We start from the raw sequence: 14,958 nt of genomic DNA on the forward strand, positions 1-14,958 counted from the left end.
TTCCTGTCCTAAAAGAGGCACAAGGAAGAAAATAAAAGAAAAATGTAAAGAAATAAGGCAGTAAAAAGCATTTTAAAAAGTAAATGAAGAAAGAAAAGAGTAAAGAAGGAAGGCAGGGGCATCTTAGAAGAGAAAAAAGGAGAGAAAAGAAAAGGATGATAGATGAGGGAAGGTGGAAGAGTTAATTCTATTTATGCTAAAAATTAGAACCTAGGACATAGTTGGAAGTTACAGGAAGACAGTGATTCCATATGAAAGCTTTTTAAACAACTAGAGGTTTACAAAAAGGAATGGATAGCCTTGTGGAGTAAGGTACTCATTAATGCTGAAGCAAAAAATGGATAAGAAGCTATCAAAGTTAAGTGTCAAGGGATTTTCCGGATTGCTGGAAAAAATATATTAAATGGCTTATAAGGTCTATCTTCATACTAAGATTCTATTTTGTAGCATTCAATATTAAGATTTTCATTGTCACAAGCATGTGTATATGAGTGTGCTCTCACTGTCTATCTCATTTTCTCACATATGCACGCATGCACACACACACAATGAGCACGTGCACACGCACACACCTTGATAGGTAAACCTTAATGTATCTAGTATGCTTATAGATGACTGAGAATTAGCATTATTTAATACAGTTTTAGAAACATAACTTTATAACCCATAAGTATTGTATTTTCAAAATAATGCATATTTGTATTTATCCATAGTGTGAATTTGAATAATAGTATTAGGAAAATTAAAAAATAACATTTTCAAAGGCAACAAGGATATTTGTGATATTGTTTTATTTCTTGCCTTTAGTTTTGAACATAGATTTTAATTTTGAACTTATTACACTAAATTGGAATTCATTTTAGGAGAAAATATAGTAAAAAATGTAATTTTTCAATTCTTTCGTGGCACTTTGATTTAACATTAAAATTTACCTTCACATCTCTTCATTAAACAATTGCTCAACTCCTGTGAGACTTAGCATTCTTATCTTTAAAATAAAGACAGTCTCCATTCCATTGATTTATGAGATTGAAGTAAGATAAATATACATGGTATAAAATAAGTATTTAATAAAAATATTGTCTTGAGAGCAAAATAGTTAACCAGACTAATTTAGGATTTCTTCAGCTATCTCCACATAAGCATAAGAAAATAATACTCATCTAATTGTAAATGAGGCCTCTTTTGTTAACTAATTCCCCTATACATTTTTTTTCTTCAAATTTTTGTTTCATAGTGTTTGGGAAACTATTGGAAACGTAGTCATCAGAAAGGTTTATATTTAAAACCATTTCAGCTATCTATTCAACAATCTTTTTCTTGAAGGTCAAAGCTAAGATTTTGAAGACTTAAATAAGGATGTATATCAGAAATAAAATTCTGCTGAAAACTATACTGAATACATAATTCTTACTCAGGGAATATTGCTTGAGCCTTCAAGTTATTCCATCAGCCTCTGATCTGACAAACTCTGGATTTTATTTTCCTGCTTTTTTTTCCCTGACTTTTTAGCATCAGAGATAAAAATCAATAGTTGCTCTTCTGTGTCCTAAAATCAGTTTTTCTCATATGGAAAATAAGTGTATATGCTATATTTTCTGCTTTTTATTCATTACTTCAAGAGTGTTACCACCATATGTCAGACTCAAATGTCATATAATCCTGGATTATTAAGAAAAAAATCATTAAATATATTCAAAACTAACTCTTCAGCTTTCATATATGGAAGCCTCATTTTAAAATAAAATTCTATATATTGCTGGCCTCTGTGAAAACAGAAAATCCAGCATTTGGGGGTTTATATTGACCTGTAAATTGTTTCTCTCATCCTCTCCTTTAATTCATTAACCATTTAAAGTGTGTGCTTAATATATATTGATTCAGTTCTTACACAGTATGTCTCAGAATATCCAAGTTATATGAAGCAGTTTTCTTAATAAAAATTTAACAAAATCAAAACTTTGTGCATGAACCGTGAAAACTCTAATAGGAAAGTATTGGAAATTTCAACATTAGAGGAATGATTTCATTAAGTATACAGAATGGAGTATTTTAGCAATTAAAATAATAATTACAGATACTATTTCAAAATATGGAATTGGATTTAGTATGCATTGTTAAAAATAAATAGAATTATGTAAAATTATCTACATTTTATAACTATGTAAAATATGTATATTAACATATGAAAGGAATGTGCAAAAGCAAAGAGATTTTAGGGTTTAGGACATTTGGACCATGAAATCCATTTTTATTTCTTACTGTTTTATAAAAGTATAGGATGGAACTTGTAAAATTTAGGTGATGTAGGTGTACTGTTAATTGCCCACTGGAGAATTGGAAATAGAAAAATAGTACCTATATTTTTCTCAGTAGTCATTCTTTTATGCAGTGGCTATAATTGAATTTCTTTTAAGTTTTGCAAGGATTATAATGCTGACCTTGAGTGCTAAATCATTATGAAGCAAAATGTAAAACACTGGTAATATTGCTTTAGACATTGTACATTAAACTGAAAATTAACCATAAGATTGTATATATGAAAATGACATTTTCAAAAATTGTAATGAATTGATATGTTTAAATCAACCTCTAATTTATATGATTTCCCTTTAAAGTTATAATTTATCCATCAAGCGCGATTTAATATATTATTACACTATAATTCAAGAACATTAATGCAGCTTCCAACAGGGACAAATTTATTAATGGTGGTTTATTAAGAGCGAAAGTGTCTAAATTTAAATGGCAAATTATCTGAGCACTTTTTCTGTTCTTTTTTTAATGAATTGATTGAGATTTAATTACCGAAGTTGAACTGGATACAACTTTATGTAATCATATTTTCATTTAAATATTCTTCATTTGTTATGCCAAAAATAGTACATATGGTTGCTACATAAAGAACATATCTCAAAAACTTATGTTTTCTTTTGAATCACTAAATTGTGTTCTTTGGTTACCCAAGAGTAGTCTCTCTGTTTAATGTAATAGTGAGAATGAATTTACTAAATACATACTCTTTTTCCACTCATTTTATTCCTTGTCAACATAAAAGTATAATATTTTTGCCTCATGAATTCTTTTTTTATTTTTAATTGATGCATAAAAATGGTATATATTTATAGGGTACAGTGTGATATTTTGAACATGAATATACTGTGTAATGATGAAATCAAGGTAATTAACATATACATCCCCTCAAACATTTATTTTTTGTTGGAAACATTCAAAATCCTGTCTTCTAGCTATTTAAAAATATGCAATAGCTTATTAGCTATAGTCACCTACAGTGCTGTAGAACACTAGAAGTTATTTCTCTTACCTAGCTGTCATTTGGTATTGTTTAGCTAACTTTTCTTTAGCCACATCCCTCCCCTTCCCAGTCTCTAGTAACCATTATTCTATGCTGTACAATAAGATCAAATATTTTAGCTTTCACAGATGAGTGAGAACATGCAGTACTTATCTTTCTGTGACTTACATATTTCACTTAACGTAATGGCCTCCAGGCTCATCCATGTTGCCATAAATGACAGAAATTCATTCTTTTTAACAGTGGAATAGTATTCCATTGTGTGTGTTACATATTTTCATTATTTATTCATCTGTTGATGGATACTTTGATTGCTTCCATATCTTGGCTATGGTGAATACTACTGCAATAAACATGATGTGGGGGGCTTAGGGTTTTCATTTCATTTCCTCTCGATATATACCCAGTAGTAGGATATCTGGATCATATGGTAGTTCTATTTTTTGTTTTTGAAAAGCCTCCATACTATTTTTCATAATGACTGCACTAATTTACATTCCCACTGGCAGTGGATGAGTTCCATTTTCTCTGTATCCTTACCAGCACTGGTTATTTATTTTCTTTTTGATAATAGCTATCCAAATGGAGTGAGATGATAGTTTATTGTAATTTTGATTTACGTTTTCCTGATGATTAGTGATGATGAGCATTTTTTATATATCTGTTAGTTATTTGTATGTCTTCTTTTCAGAAATGTCTATTTAGATCCTTTGCCCATTGTTAAATAGGATTATTTGTTTTTTGTTGTTGTTGAGTGGTTTGAGTTCCTTGTATAGTCCTTGATATTAATCCATTGTTGAATGAATAGTAGTTTGCAAATATCTTCTCTTGTTTTTCAGGTGTTTTTTGACTCTTGATTGTTTTCTTTGCTGTTCAGAAGCTTTTAGTTTGATATAATCTCATTTGTCTATTTTTGCTTTTGTTTTTGGTACCTATGCTTTTGAGACCTATTCATAAAATGATTGCCTGGACTTATGTCCTGAGGCATTTCCCTAGTGTTTTCTTTAAATAGTTTTATATTTTTGAGTCTTACATTTAAGTCTTTAATCCATTTATGTTGATTTTTGTATATGGTGAGAGATAGGTATCTAGTTTCATTTTCTGCATGTGGACGTACAGTTTTCCCAGCACCATTTATTGAAAAGATGCCAAAAACATATATTGAGGAAAGGAATGTATGTTTTTGGCATCTTTGCCAAAAATCAGCTGGCTGAAAATACATAGGTTTATTTCTGTGTTCTCTGTTCCATCACATTGGTATTGAAATGTGTTTCTATGACAGAACCATGCTGCTTTGGTTACTATATCTTTGTAATATATTTTGAAGTCAGGCAGTGTGATGCCTTCAGCTTTTGTTTTGTTTTGTTTTTTCCTCAAAACTGCTTCAGCGATTTGTTTTTTCTATTTCTGTAAAGAATATAATTGTTATTTTGATAGGGGTGGTATGGAATCTAGATTGCTTTGGGTGGTATGGTGATTTAACAATACTAATTATTTGAATCCATGAGCATAGCATGTCTTTACATTTATTTGTTTCCTCTTAAAGTTTTTCATCACTGTTTTATAGTTTTTATTATAGAGATTTTTCATCTCCTTGGTTAAATATATTCCTAGATATGGTATTTATTTATTGTTGCAGCTATTTTAAATGGGATTGCCCTGTTGATTTTTTCAGCATATTTATGACTGTTGTATAGAAATGCTACTGATTTTTGTACATTGATTTTCTATCCTGCAGCTTTTCTGAATTTGTTTATTAATTCTAAGAGTTTTTTGGTAGCATCTGTAGAATTTTCTATATATAAGATCATGAGATCTGCAGTTACGGAGAATTTTACTTCCTCCTTTCCAATTTGGATACCTTCTGTTTCTTTCTCTTGCTTAATTGTTCTGGCTAGGAATTCCAGTTCTATAATAAATAAAAGAGTGGTAAAAGTAAATGTGCTGGTATTATTTCAGTTCTTAAAGGAAAATCTTTCAACTTTTCCCCATTCAGTATGATATTGGCTGTGTGTTTGTCACATATGGCCTTTATTGTGTTAAGGTACATTCCTTCTATATCTAATTTGTAGAAAGTCTATATAATGAAGAGATGTTGATTTTTATCAAATGCTTTTTTTTTGCATCTGTTGAGGTAATTATATTTTTGTCCTTCATTCTGTTGATGTGATAGTTAAAAATTGGTATTAGTTCTTCTTTAATAGGGTGGCTGTTAAATGAATTAATTTGGTGAATTAATGGCTTCAATTCACCAATGAAGCCATTGTTCCTAGTCTTTTCTCTGTTGGGAGACTTTTTATTACTGGTTCTATCATGTTACTCATTATTGGTCTGTTCATATTTTCTATTTCTTCACTGTACTATCTTGGTAGTTTGTATATGTTGAAGAATGTATTCATTTCCCCTAGGTTTTCTAATTTGTTGGCATTTTGTGTTTTATAACAGTCTCTAATGATCCTTTGTATTCTTGTGGTATCAGTTATAATGTCTTCTTTTTTGTTTCTGGTTTTGTTTATTTGGGTGTTCTTTCTCTTTTTCTTAGTCTAGTTAAAGGTTCATCAATTTTGTTCCTCTTTTCAAAATATTAATTTCATTGATGTTTTGTATTATTTCATCTCCATTTTGTTTATTTCTGTTCTGATCTTTATTATTTCTTTTCTTCTACTAATTTTGGGCTTGATTTGTTCTTGCTTTTCTAGTTCCTTTAGATGCATCATTAGATTTTGTATTTGTAATATTTCTACTTTTTAAATATAGGAACTTATTGCTATAAACCTCACTCTTAGTATTGCCTTTGTATATCTCTTAGGTTTGGGTATGTTTTGTTTCTATTTTCATTTGCTTCAAGAAAATGTGTAATTTCTTTCCTGATTTGTTTATTTGGTAACTCAGAAGCATTTTGTTTAATTTCCACGTGTTTGTGTAGTTTTTGAGGTTCATCTTACTGATTTCTAATTTTATTCTATTGTGATCGGAAAAGACACTTAATATTATTTCAATTTTTATAAACTTGTTCAGACTTGTTTTGTGGCCTAACATGTGGTCTATTCTGGAGAATGTTCCATGTGTATGAGAAGAATGTGTATTCTTCAGCTGTTGGATGAAATGTTTTGTAACTATTAGTTAGGTCCATTTGGTCTACAGTGCTATTTAAATCCAATATTACTTTTTTGATTTTCTGTCTTGATAAGCTCTCTAATGCTGAGAGTAGGGTGTTGAAGTCCCCAACTGCTATTGTATTGGGGTCTTTCTCTTCAGATCTAATATTTGCTTTATATATCTGGTTGCTGCAGTGTTGAGTGCATATATATTTACAATTGTTACATCCTCTTGCTAACCTGATTCTTTCATCATTATATAAATGTCTCTTTAAAGTTTCTGACATAAACTCTATTTTACCTGATACAAGTATAGCTATTCTTGCTTATTTTTGGCTTGCATTTGCATGGAATGTCTTTTTCCATTCCTTCACTTTCAGTCTACTTGTGTCTTTACAGTGAAATGAGTTTCTTGTAAACAGTACATAGTTAGGTCTTGTTTTTTTAAGTGGTCTTGTTGTGTTTCTACAGTCTATAGTTAGGACTTATTTTAAATAGTGAATTATCCGAGTGCTTTTTCTTATATGCGACATTATTCATTTCTGTTTTAGCTCATATGACAAACTTTTATTTCCTAGTGACTTCTGTAATTCTCTCTCAATAATATATTCTAGATCAAAAATAATGTTCTCATTGAACAGCCAGAAAGAGTTTTAAATGTAGTTTCTAAAGACCTTATTTCCTTAGAAAAACCAAACTTGTCATTCTCACAAATTTAAGAAAACACTTTGTCCTTAGAACACAAAAGCAACCTTCAGAAATAAAATGCCAAACTTTTAATACTTAAGTCTTTCTTAGAAATTGAAATATGACAGAATCAATTTTTCAAATCTAATTCTCACCTGTGATTGGTACATTTAAGTAGATTTCTGAAAATAAACTGGAAAGATATAATGAGTTTATAATGTAACTTCTTACTTGGAGTTTTTATTTACCTTAATATATCTGACATCTTTTTATTTTTTCTCCCTCAGGAGGAAAAAATCTAGTTCTCAATACAACGTAGTTACTCATTTGCTTCACAACTTTATATATATATGAAACAGCTTCAAAATTACAATACCAATGCTAACATCAACAATATCATTATTAAAACAGTTTAATAATTTTTAAATAAGAAAAAGTTTTTCTTATTTAATTCTTAAAGCAAATTAAATTTCTTATTTAATTCTAATATCCCATTGATATTTTTGTTAAGTCACTGTGTTTAAAGCTATGTTTAACAGTTCCCTCTTGGAGGCTATGTCTCCAATTCAATACAGCATTCTTCATTTGATGATTCTGTTAATTTTTCAAAATTGTTCTTAAAGTTATTTATTTGTTTATTTTGAGACGGAGGCTCACTCTGTCGCCCAGGCTGGAATGCAGTGGCACTCTGTCCGCTCACTGCAAACTCCGCCTCCCGAGTTCACGCCATTCTCCTGCCTCAGTCTCCTGAGTAGCTGGGATTACAGGCGCCCGCCACCATGCCTGGCTAATTTTTTGTATTTGTAGTAGAGACGGGGTTTCACCGTGTTAGCCAGGATGGTCTAGATCTCCTGACCTCGTGATCTGCCTGCCTCGGCCTCCCAAAGTGCTGGGATTACAGGCGTGAGCCACCGCGCCCGGCCTTTTAAAGTTATTTTTAATCATTTATAATATTTTTATATTACAAAGTAAATTTGCAAGGCAAAATATATTCATAGATGTCCAGTTTCTAACCTTGTAGTGTTTATCCTATTGCCTTTCACCCGCTAAGGGCAACCATTATAATTATTTGTTATTCTTAGGTTTATCCTTACAGCTTTTTTATGCATTTTTCTTCACCTTACTTTCTCCAGTTAAAAATATATTCTGAAATAACTCTATTCTAGTGTTTATAGATAGCCATAATTCCTTTTTATAACTTCATAATTCTCTAGTAGATGTAGCATAGTTTTTCAACCACTCTCTTATTGATGGGCATTTAGATTGTTACAATCTTTAGAAATAAATCTCCAGGAATGGTATTGTAAATATGTCACTTTGTGTTGTGCAGTGTATCTCTGAGAGAGATTCCAAAAAGCCAAAGTGTAAATAAATACATAATTTTTGCCTTAAATCTTTAAGCTTCCCTTCATAAGAGTTGTATCATTTTGCATTACCACCAACAATGTGGTAAAGTGTTTTATCCTATAGCCTAGCCAACAGAGTGTCTTACCAAATTTTTGTACTTTTTTTGTGCCAATCTGTTATGTGAGAAATGGCGTATCAATGTGTTTTAATTTGGATTTTATTTTTTCTGAATGATTGTTGACTTTTATGTCAAAAACTGCTGTTTAGAAATTAGAATACTTAAAAAGTATTTTCTAAAAGGTGCAAAGAGAAGAATCTGAGAGATATATATTTTAGTTATATCTTAGAAGCTTAACACAGATTATTTTAATTTAGAATTATAATATATGGAAAAATAAAATAGACATGATTCTGAAAATAACTTCTAAAGTTAAATATTTTAATTTTGTTCAATGTCACAGAAACTATGCAAAAGAAATAATCCTCACATTCATAAACAATCATTTATTGCAGTTATAAAGCTTATAATATAAACTTTTTTGAAGCCTTAAAATGTCTAGAGGAAAGGGAGAAGCCTATAAATGATCTTGTAATTGCAGAGGTTTTTTTTCCTACAGTAGATTAATATTTGATAAAACATACGAGCCAAGTGTATTGTATTTCATGTTATAGCTCAAGACCAAAACCATTTTAAAGAAAAATATCCTCCCCTCATAATACCAAAGATGATGAGTTCTTGCCCTTACTCTTGGAATATTTGAGTTTTTCCTGTGTTCCCGAAGAGTGTTCCTAAATATATTTAATGCCTTATTTGGATCCAATAGAGCATATCCTAAGGCTATCTTATTAATCTGCCTTCAATAAATGGTGTCCTCTTCAACAAGAATTTTATTTTCCTTGGAAGAAAAAATATTAAAGAAAGGATAATGGAAAATGATTCCTGCCAATTAATTCTTAGTTATTTTCTTTCCTTTCAGCACCTTCCCTGATAGGTGTGGTAAGGAAGGACTGGGCATCCCAAAATAGCATTGCCCTATCATGGCAAGCACCTGCTTTTTCCAATGGAGCCATTCTGGACTACGAGATCAAGTACTATGAGAAAGTAGGTCTTATTTGGAGCTTCCTATAAAACTACATATATATGCATATATATGTATATATTGAGCATGTCGTTATACTATATTATTTTATTTTAAATCCTGTTCTTCTTTGGCCTAGACTCATACCTTCTGTTTCTTTGAATCCTCTCTAACTTACTATTCTGCTTGTAAGTTATTAATTAATTTATCTTATTTTGTGTCAGATTAAAGTAGAAGATGTAAGATGTTCATTTCTGTCATGACCTACTGTAGAGAGTTTTATAATATTGTAAGAAGTAGTAACTTCTTCAATTTATTCAATTTATAGTTTGGTTGCTACAAGATTGTTTCTAAAATTCAGATGGGAAGAAATTTTAATATTGAATTACTATAACCTGAAGTGGGTTTTTGTAGCACATATCCTTTGCCAGTGAGTTTAGAATTACAGTCGGCTATAATTTGGAAAGTATTATTTAAGGGATAAATGGAAATGGCATATAAATGAAACACTTTCTTTACATTCAGGTTAGCTATTTTATTTTATAAGCTAGCAAGATAAATTCAGTTGACAAATCCTTATTTATAATAATGGAACCCTTATTTCCATTTTTGTCATACATTAGTATATTTCCCCGTTATATACTTTATTCCCTTTATTATATTTATGTTCTTTATGCATTTTTCTCTCATTCCTCACCATTATGATATTCTCGGCATCAATATTACAGCAGACCACATAGTCAATTCTGAAGTGTCTTATTGTTTTAATACTACTTCTAGAAGTATGCAAAGGGAATGTTAAATAAAAATTTTAATGTAAAAATTATATGTAATATCCAGTGGTATATTACAATGAGAAGGAACATCTTGCATTTCTGTCCCTTACTAGAAGCAAAGGAAATCATAAGGGAATTTAGTCTTCGTCTGAAGAAATAGAGGGCAAGAGGAGAAATAGAACTCTACTTTCTTAGTTTATTTTGTGCTGCTGTAACAGAATACCACAGATGGAGTAATTTATAATAAACAGAAATTTATTGGCTTATGGTTCTGGAGACGAAGAAGTCTGAGATCGAGGACCCAGCATCTGGAAAGGAACTTCTTGGTTATTGATCTCACTGTGGGAGGGCAAGGCCAGGGTGAGAGAGAAGCAAAAGGAAGCCAAACTCATCCTTTTATTAGGAGCTTACTTCTGCAATATGAAACCCACTCCCATGGTGACACCAATCCTGCAAATGAAGCCATAGCCTTCATGGCCTAATCACCTCTTAAAGGTTCCATCTCTTGATTCTGTTACAATGGCAATCAAATTAAAACATAAGCTTGGCAGGGACATTAACCATAACACATACCTTCCTCTATTCTACTGCTTCAGAGCTAATCTAGGTTTGATAATGGGAGAGGTAACTTAGTAGCATAGCTGTATCCATTTTTTGTTGCTCCAATAATTTCAGCATTATGTAGTCAATAAAAACTGTCATTATCTTTAAGTGACATAGATAAATCCATAGCCTAAGAAAGGACAAATTTACTGAGTTTAAATTGGAATACAGATTCTGCAAATTATCCTGGCCAATATGTGCTCAGAAATCTCCTGGGCTAGCCTTTCAAATGTTACAGCCTATATAGCACACTATCACAAGAAAACATATGTTTTCTGTTGACTGGTTTAAATATATTTTCATACACTCAAAATTTCTGACTATTTAACAAGCAATGTGCATATATATACAAGCAACTTTTCAGAATCAAAATATTTCTCTGTGTTTTATAAGGGTTATATTTTACACATAGAAAATCACTGTCTAATTTTATAGTCATTTATACCTGATATGTTTGAGGATGAAAATGACTTGCAATATTTCTAAGTTAGGATAAATCATACAGATGTAATAGAAAGAGAACCACATTCATCCAATCAAAATTTTATAAATCAATATGATTCTAAAAGATAGTAATTAACATAATATTTATGTTCATTCTTATATGTACAACATTTGGCTTTATTACATAGGTTTTATTTTAGTGATGGAATAGGTAATGTTATGAAGGAGTTTATTTTGTAAGAAAATAGCAATAACCCACTACTAATGGATTAACCATGGAGTTGGAAGTCAAGGATTTCTAATTCATGTTCTGACTCTGCTTCTCATTATGCTTATGGCCAGGAAAAAGTCAATTAATCCCCCTATGCCTCAGATTTCATATTTACGAAATGGAAATAAAGATATCAACATTTTTGACAGGTTGTAAAAATTAGGTATAAATAGACCTAAAGATGAATAACTCTAAGTTAGTATAAAAATCACTTAAGCAAGCATTAAGGAAATATTTAGCAAATAATACAACATAGAATCAGAAAATGATAGCATGGGAATTATGTACAAACTAAATAAAATAATTATTCTTTTACACATAGACAATATATAAGCAACCAATCAAAAATGTTAGAATGCTAAAATCTTTCAGAGAGAACATAAAATGATAGCATTGAAATTTTTACCTACTTTGACTTCAGATTCTAACTACATTTTACATATCTGTATCTATGACATGGTTTCTCATTCCAAGCAAAGATTTATAACTTATAACTATGGAAAATTACAATAGAATTCAGTTTAAAGTGCTAATTTCTTTCTTTATTAGTAATCTAAATATTGTTCAGTAAGAAAAGCAAGATAAAAAGAAATATATAAACATATTTCATTTTTGGGACATAAATATTCTCTCAGATGTTTATATTTGTATATTATGATGTAGGTATAGAGGAATATAGAATAGAATAAGATGCACACTAGTCTGTTTCAAGTTTTGCCTATTTAGGAGAGTGAGGGAATGAGGTATTTGGACAGAGGCAGGGAAAGCAGAGGGAGGTAGCTAATATAGATAAATACGGATGAATGGATGGATCCTAAACAGCTTTAGTCTGTGTCTTTAGTAGTTGTCTTCCCGAAAGCAGATCCGGAGACAAGTATTTGTATGCAAATGATTAAGCAAACTCCCAGGGGAACTGACAAAAGAATGGGGCCAGCAATACTGCGAAGGAAGGTGTCAATCAAACTCAGTGACAATGAAGGAAGCTCTGGATTCTAAATTATATCTCGGAGTTCATCTTACAAAAACAAAGAATCTGGGCTTCTCTACTCTGGCTTTAGTCAGTTATTGGCTACAGCCTTTGGTGTAAGTACATATATGGTGTGCAAAAAAGATTTGTAGGCACTTCTGGTTCTCTGCAGTGGCTCCAGTAGCCCAAGTTTAGGTTCTAAAGAAGGCTACAGGTACAAGCTCTTAAACACAAAACACGTAGAAGCTGGCAAATGGAAACAGGAACAGGTAAAAGTGATCCAAGTTGATTTGCTGGAGCACTATTAACAAAGGTAGCTAAATTCTTGAAGAACTGTTGGAGAATTAATGCTTGGTTCATTGTACTATTTATATACTCTTCAGTCTTTAATATTGGTGCCATGTTGTTAAAAAATTGCATTTCATTTCAATCAGCTATTTTGTATTCCTATACACATAATTGGTCCACAAAATATCCATATTTACACAAGTCTTTGAGGAATTAATGCTGTTTTAAGTTATTATTTCAAATGCATTTTTCTGTAAATCAGGAAAGAAGTTAACCTGCTTGGAATGTGAAGTGTCTACAAATACCTGAGGTTAAACAACATACTATTGTTATCACTGATAACACTGTTATCAACACTGTTGCTCAGAGAGTGTGATATATTAGAAAAAAAGCACTGGTCTGAGTATTCAAATATTTGAGTTTGGCTCAGATCTTAACTTTTTTAGTTCTATTTTCTCATTTGTAAAATAAGGACCTAGAAAGATCTAGATCTAGGTAATCTTTTACAGTTCTAACTATTGTCAAATGCTAATGTTTGTGTATGTACTGTTATATAGATAAATTATCTTAAAGTTATCCTATCCCTCTGATAACTATGGTTTTTCATTGAAATCTACTGAAATTAAACACACACACACACACACACACACCTTTTTAAAATACCTCACCATAGAGAGCAGTATTCTTAACATCATAATTATATGTAAAAATTAAGACCCTAGCATTATTCTCTTTCTCTGTGTGTGTGATGTGTCTGAGTGTGTTTGTGTGTGTGTGTGTGTGTGTGTGTGTATTAAGGGTGATATGTGAGAAAGAAAACATATTGCTTTATGGGTTATAATTAGTTAGATATTCCTTATTCAGTTAATTACATTCCCTAATTTTTAGTCACTTTTCTTTTTCATACTCAGTCTTTCATTTTCCTTTAACTCACGTGAATACAGCTTGACTATGAAAGGCACTTTAAAATAATATGGGAAGTCAAGAAAAGTTACAAAACTTTTTATTTTTTTATTTTTTTATTCACTTACTAATACTGCTTTTCTCCAATAGGCTCTCCAGTAGAGCCCATTCTTATAATGAGGGAACTAAGACATCATCTGCTCCCAACTTCTCAGTCCTCCCCTTCAAAACAGTCCAAACCCTCTTCTGTTCATATCGAAGAGCAAGTATACCCTTTGTCTTTGTTTGTTTTGTGATGCTATAACATAATATCTGAGACTGGGTAATTTATAAGAAACATAAATTTATTTCTCACAGTTCTAGAGGCTGGGAAGATCAAGGTGCCAGTAGGTTTGGTGTCTGGTGAGGGCCCCCTCCTCATTTCTAACATGGCTCCTTGAATGCCATATCCTCCACAGAGGAGAAATGCTATTCCTCACCCAACAGAAGAGGAGAAAAGCAAAGAGAGGGGAAGGAGAGGGCCATACTTGCCTTTTCATAAAGCACCAATCCCACCCAAGAGGGTGTAGCCTTCATGGCCTAATGATCTCTTAAGGGTTCCACCTATTAATACTGTTACAATGACAATTAAATTTCAAAATGAGGCCCGGGCACGGTGGCTCATGCCTGTAATCCTAGCACTTTGGGAGGACATTCCAACCATAGCACCCTTCTCTTATCTCTGTTCCCTTCTGTCCTTACCCTTTGTGTTCACATTCTTAATTTTTCTTCCTGTGCCCTCTTTTCTCTTCTCCTCCCTACTTTTCCCTCTTTCCTCTCCTTTTTTTCTCTGCCGAAGCAAGGCACACTTCCTTCTCTTGCTTCTTTGTTATTTCATTATTCTCTTAGTCTGTTTGGACTACTGTGATAAAAACTAATAAACTATATGGCTTATAAACAATAGACATTTATTTCCCATAGTTTTGGAAAGCAGGAAGTTCAAGGCCAAAGCTCCAGAAGCTTTGGCATTGGGTGAGGTCCTTTTCAGGTTCATAGACAGTGGTTTTCTCACTGTGTCCTCACATGGCAGAAGGGTATGGGAGTTCTCTGGGGTCTCTTTTATAAGGGCAATAATCCTATTCATGAGGGCTCCACCCCCGATCACCTAATCACTTAATCACCTCCCAAAGACCTCACCTC

The 14,958-nt window shown here is 31.7% G+C and overlaps 1 protein-coding gene across 3 annotated transcripts in view; it reads left to right on the forward strand.

Annotated features, from left to right (window-relative positions):
* EPHA6 (EPH receptor A6) overlaps positions 1-14,958 on the forward strand; it is a 925,594-nt gene that overhangs the window by 589,516 nt on the left and 321,120 nt on the right. For all 3 annotated transcript variants that reach the window (XM_055383472.2, XM_055383471.2, XM_019024873.4), the window contains exon 6: positions 9,426-9,550. In XM_055383472.2, coding sequence (XP_055239447.2) covers positions 9,426-9,550 — 125 coding nt within the window. The remainder of the gene's footprint in view (positions 1-9,425; positions 9,551-14,958) is intronic.

Source organism: Gorilla gorilla, chromosome 2, assembly GCF_029281585.2.
Source record: "Gorilla gorilla gorilla isolate KB3781 chromosome 2, NHGRI_mGorGor1-v2.1_pri, whole genome shotgun sequence".
NCBI classification, from domain to species: Eukaryota; Metazoa; Chordata; class Mammalia; order Primates; family Hominidae; genus Gorilla; species Gorilla gorilla.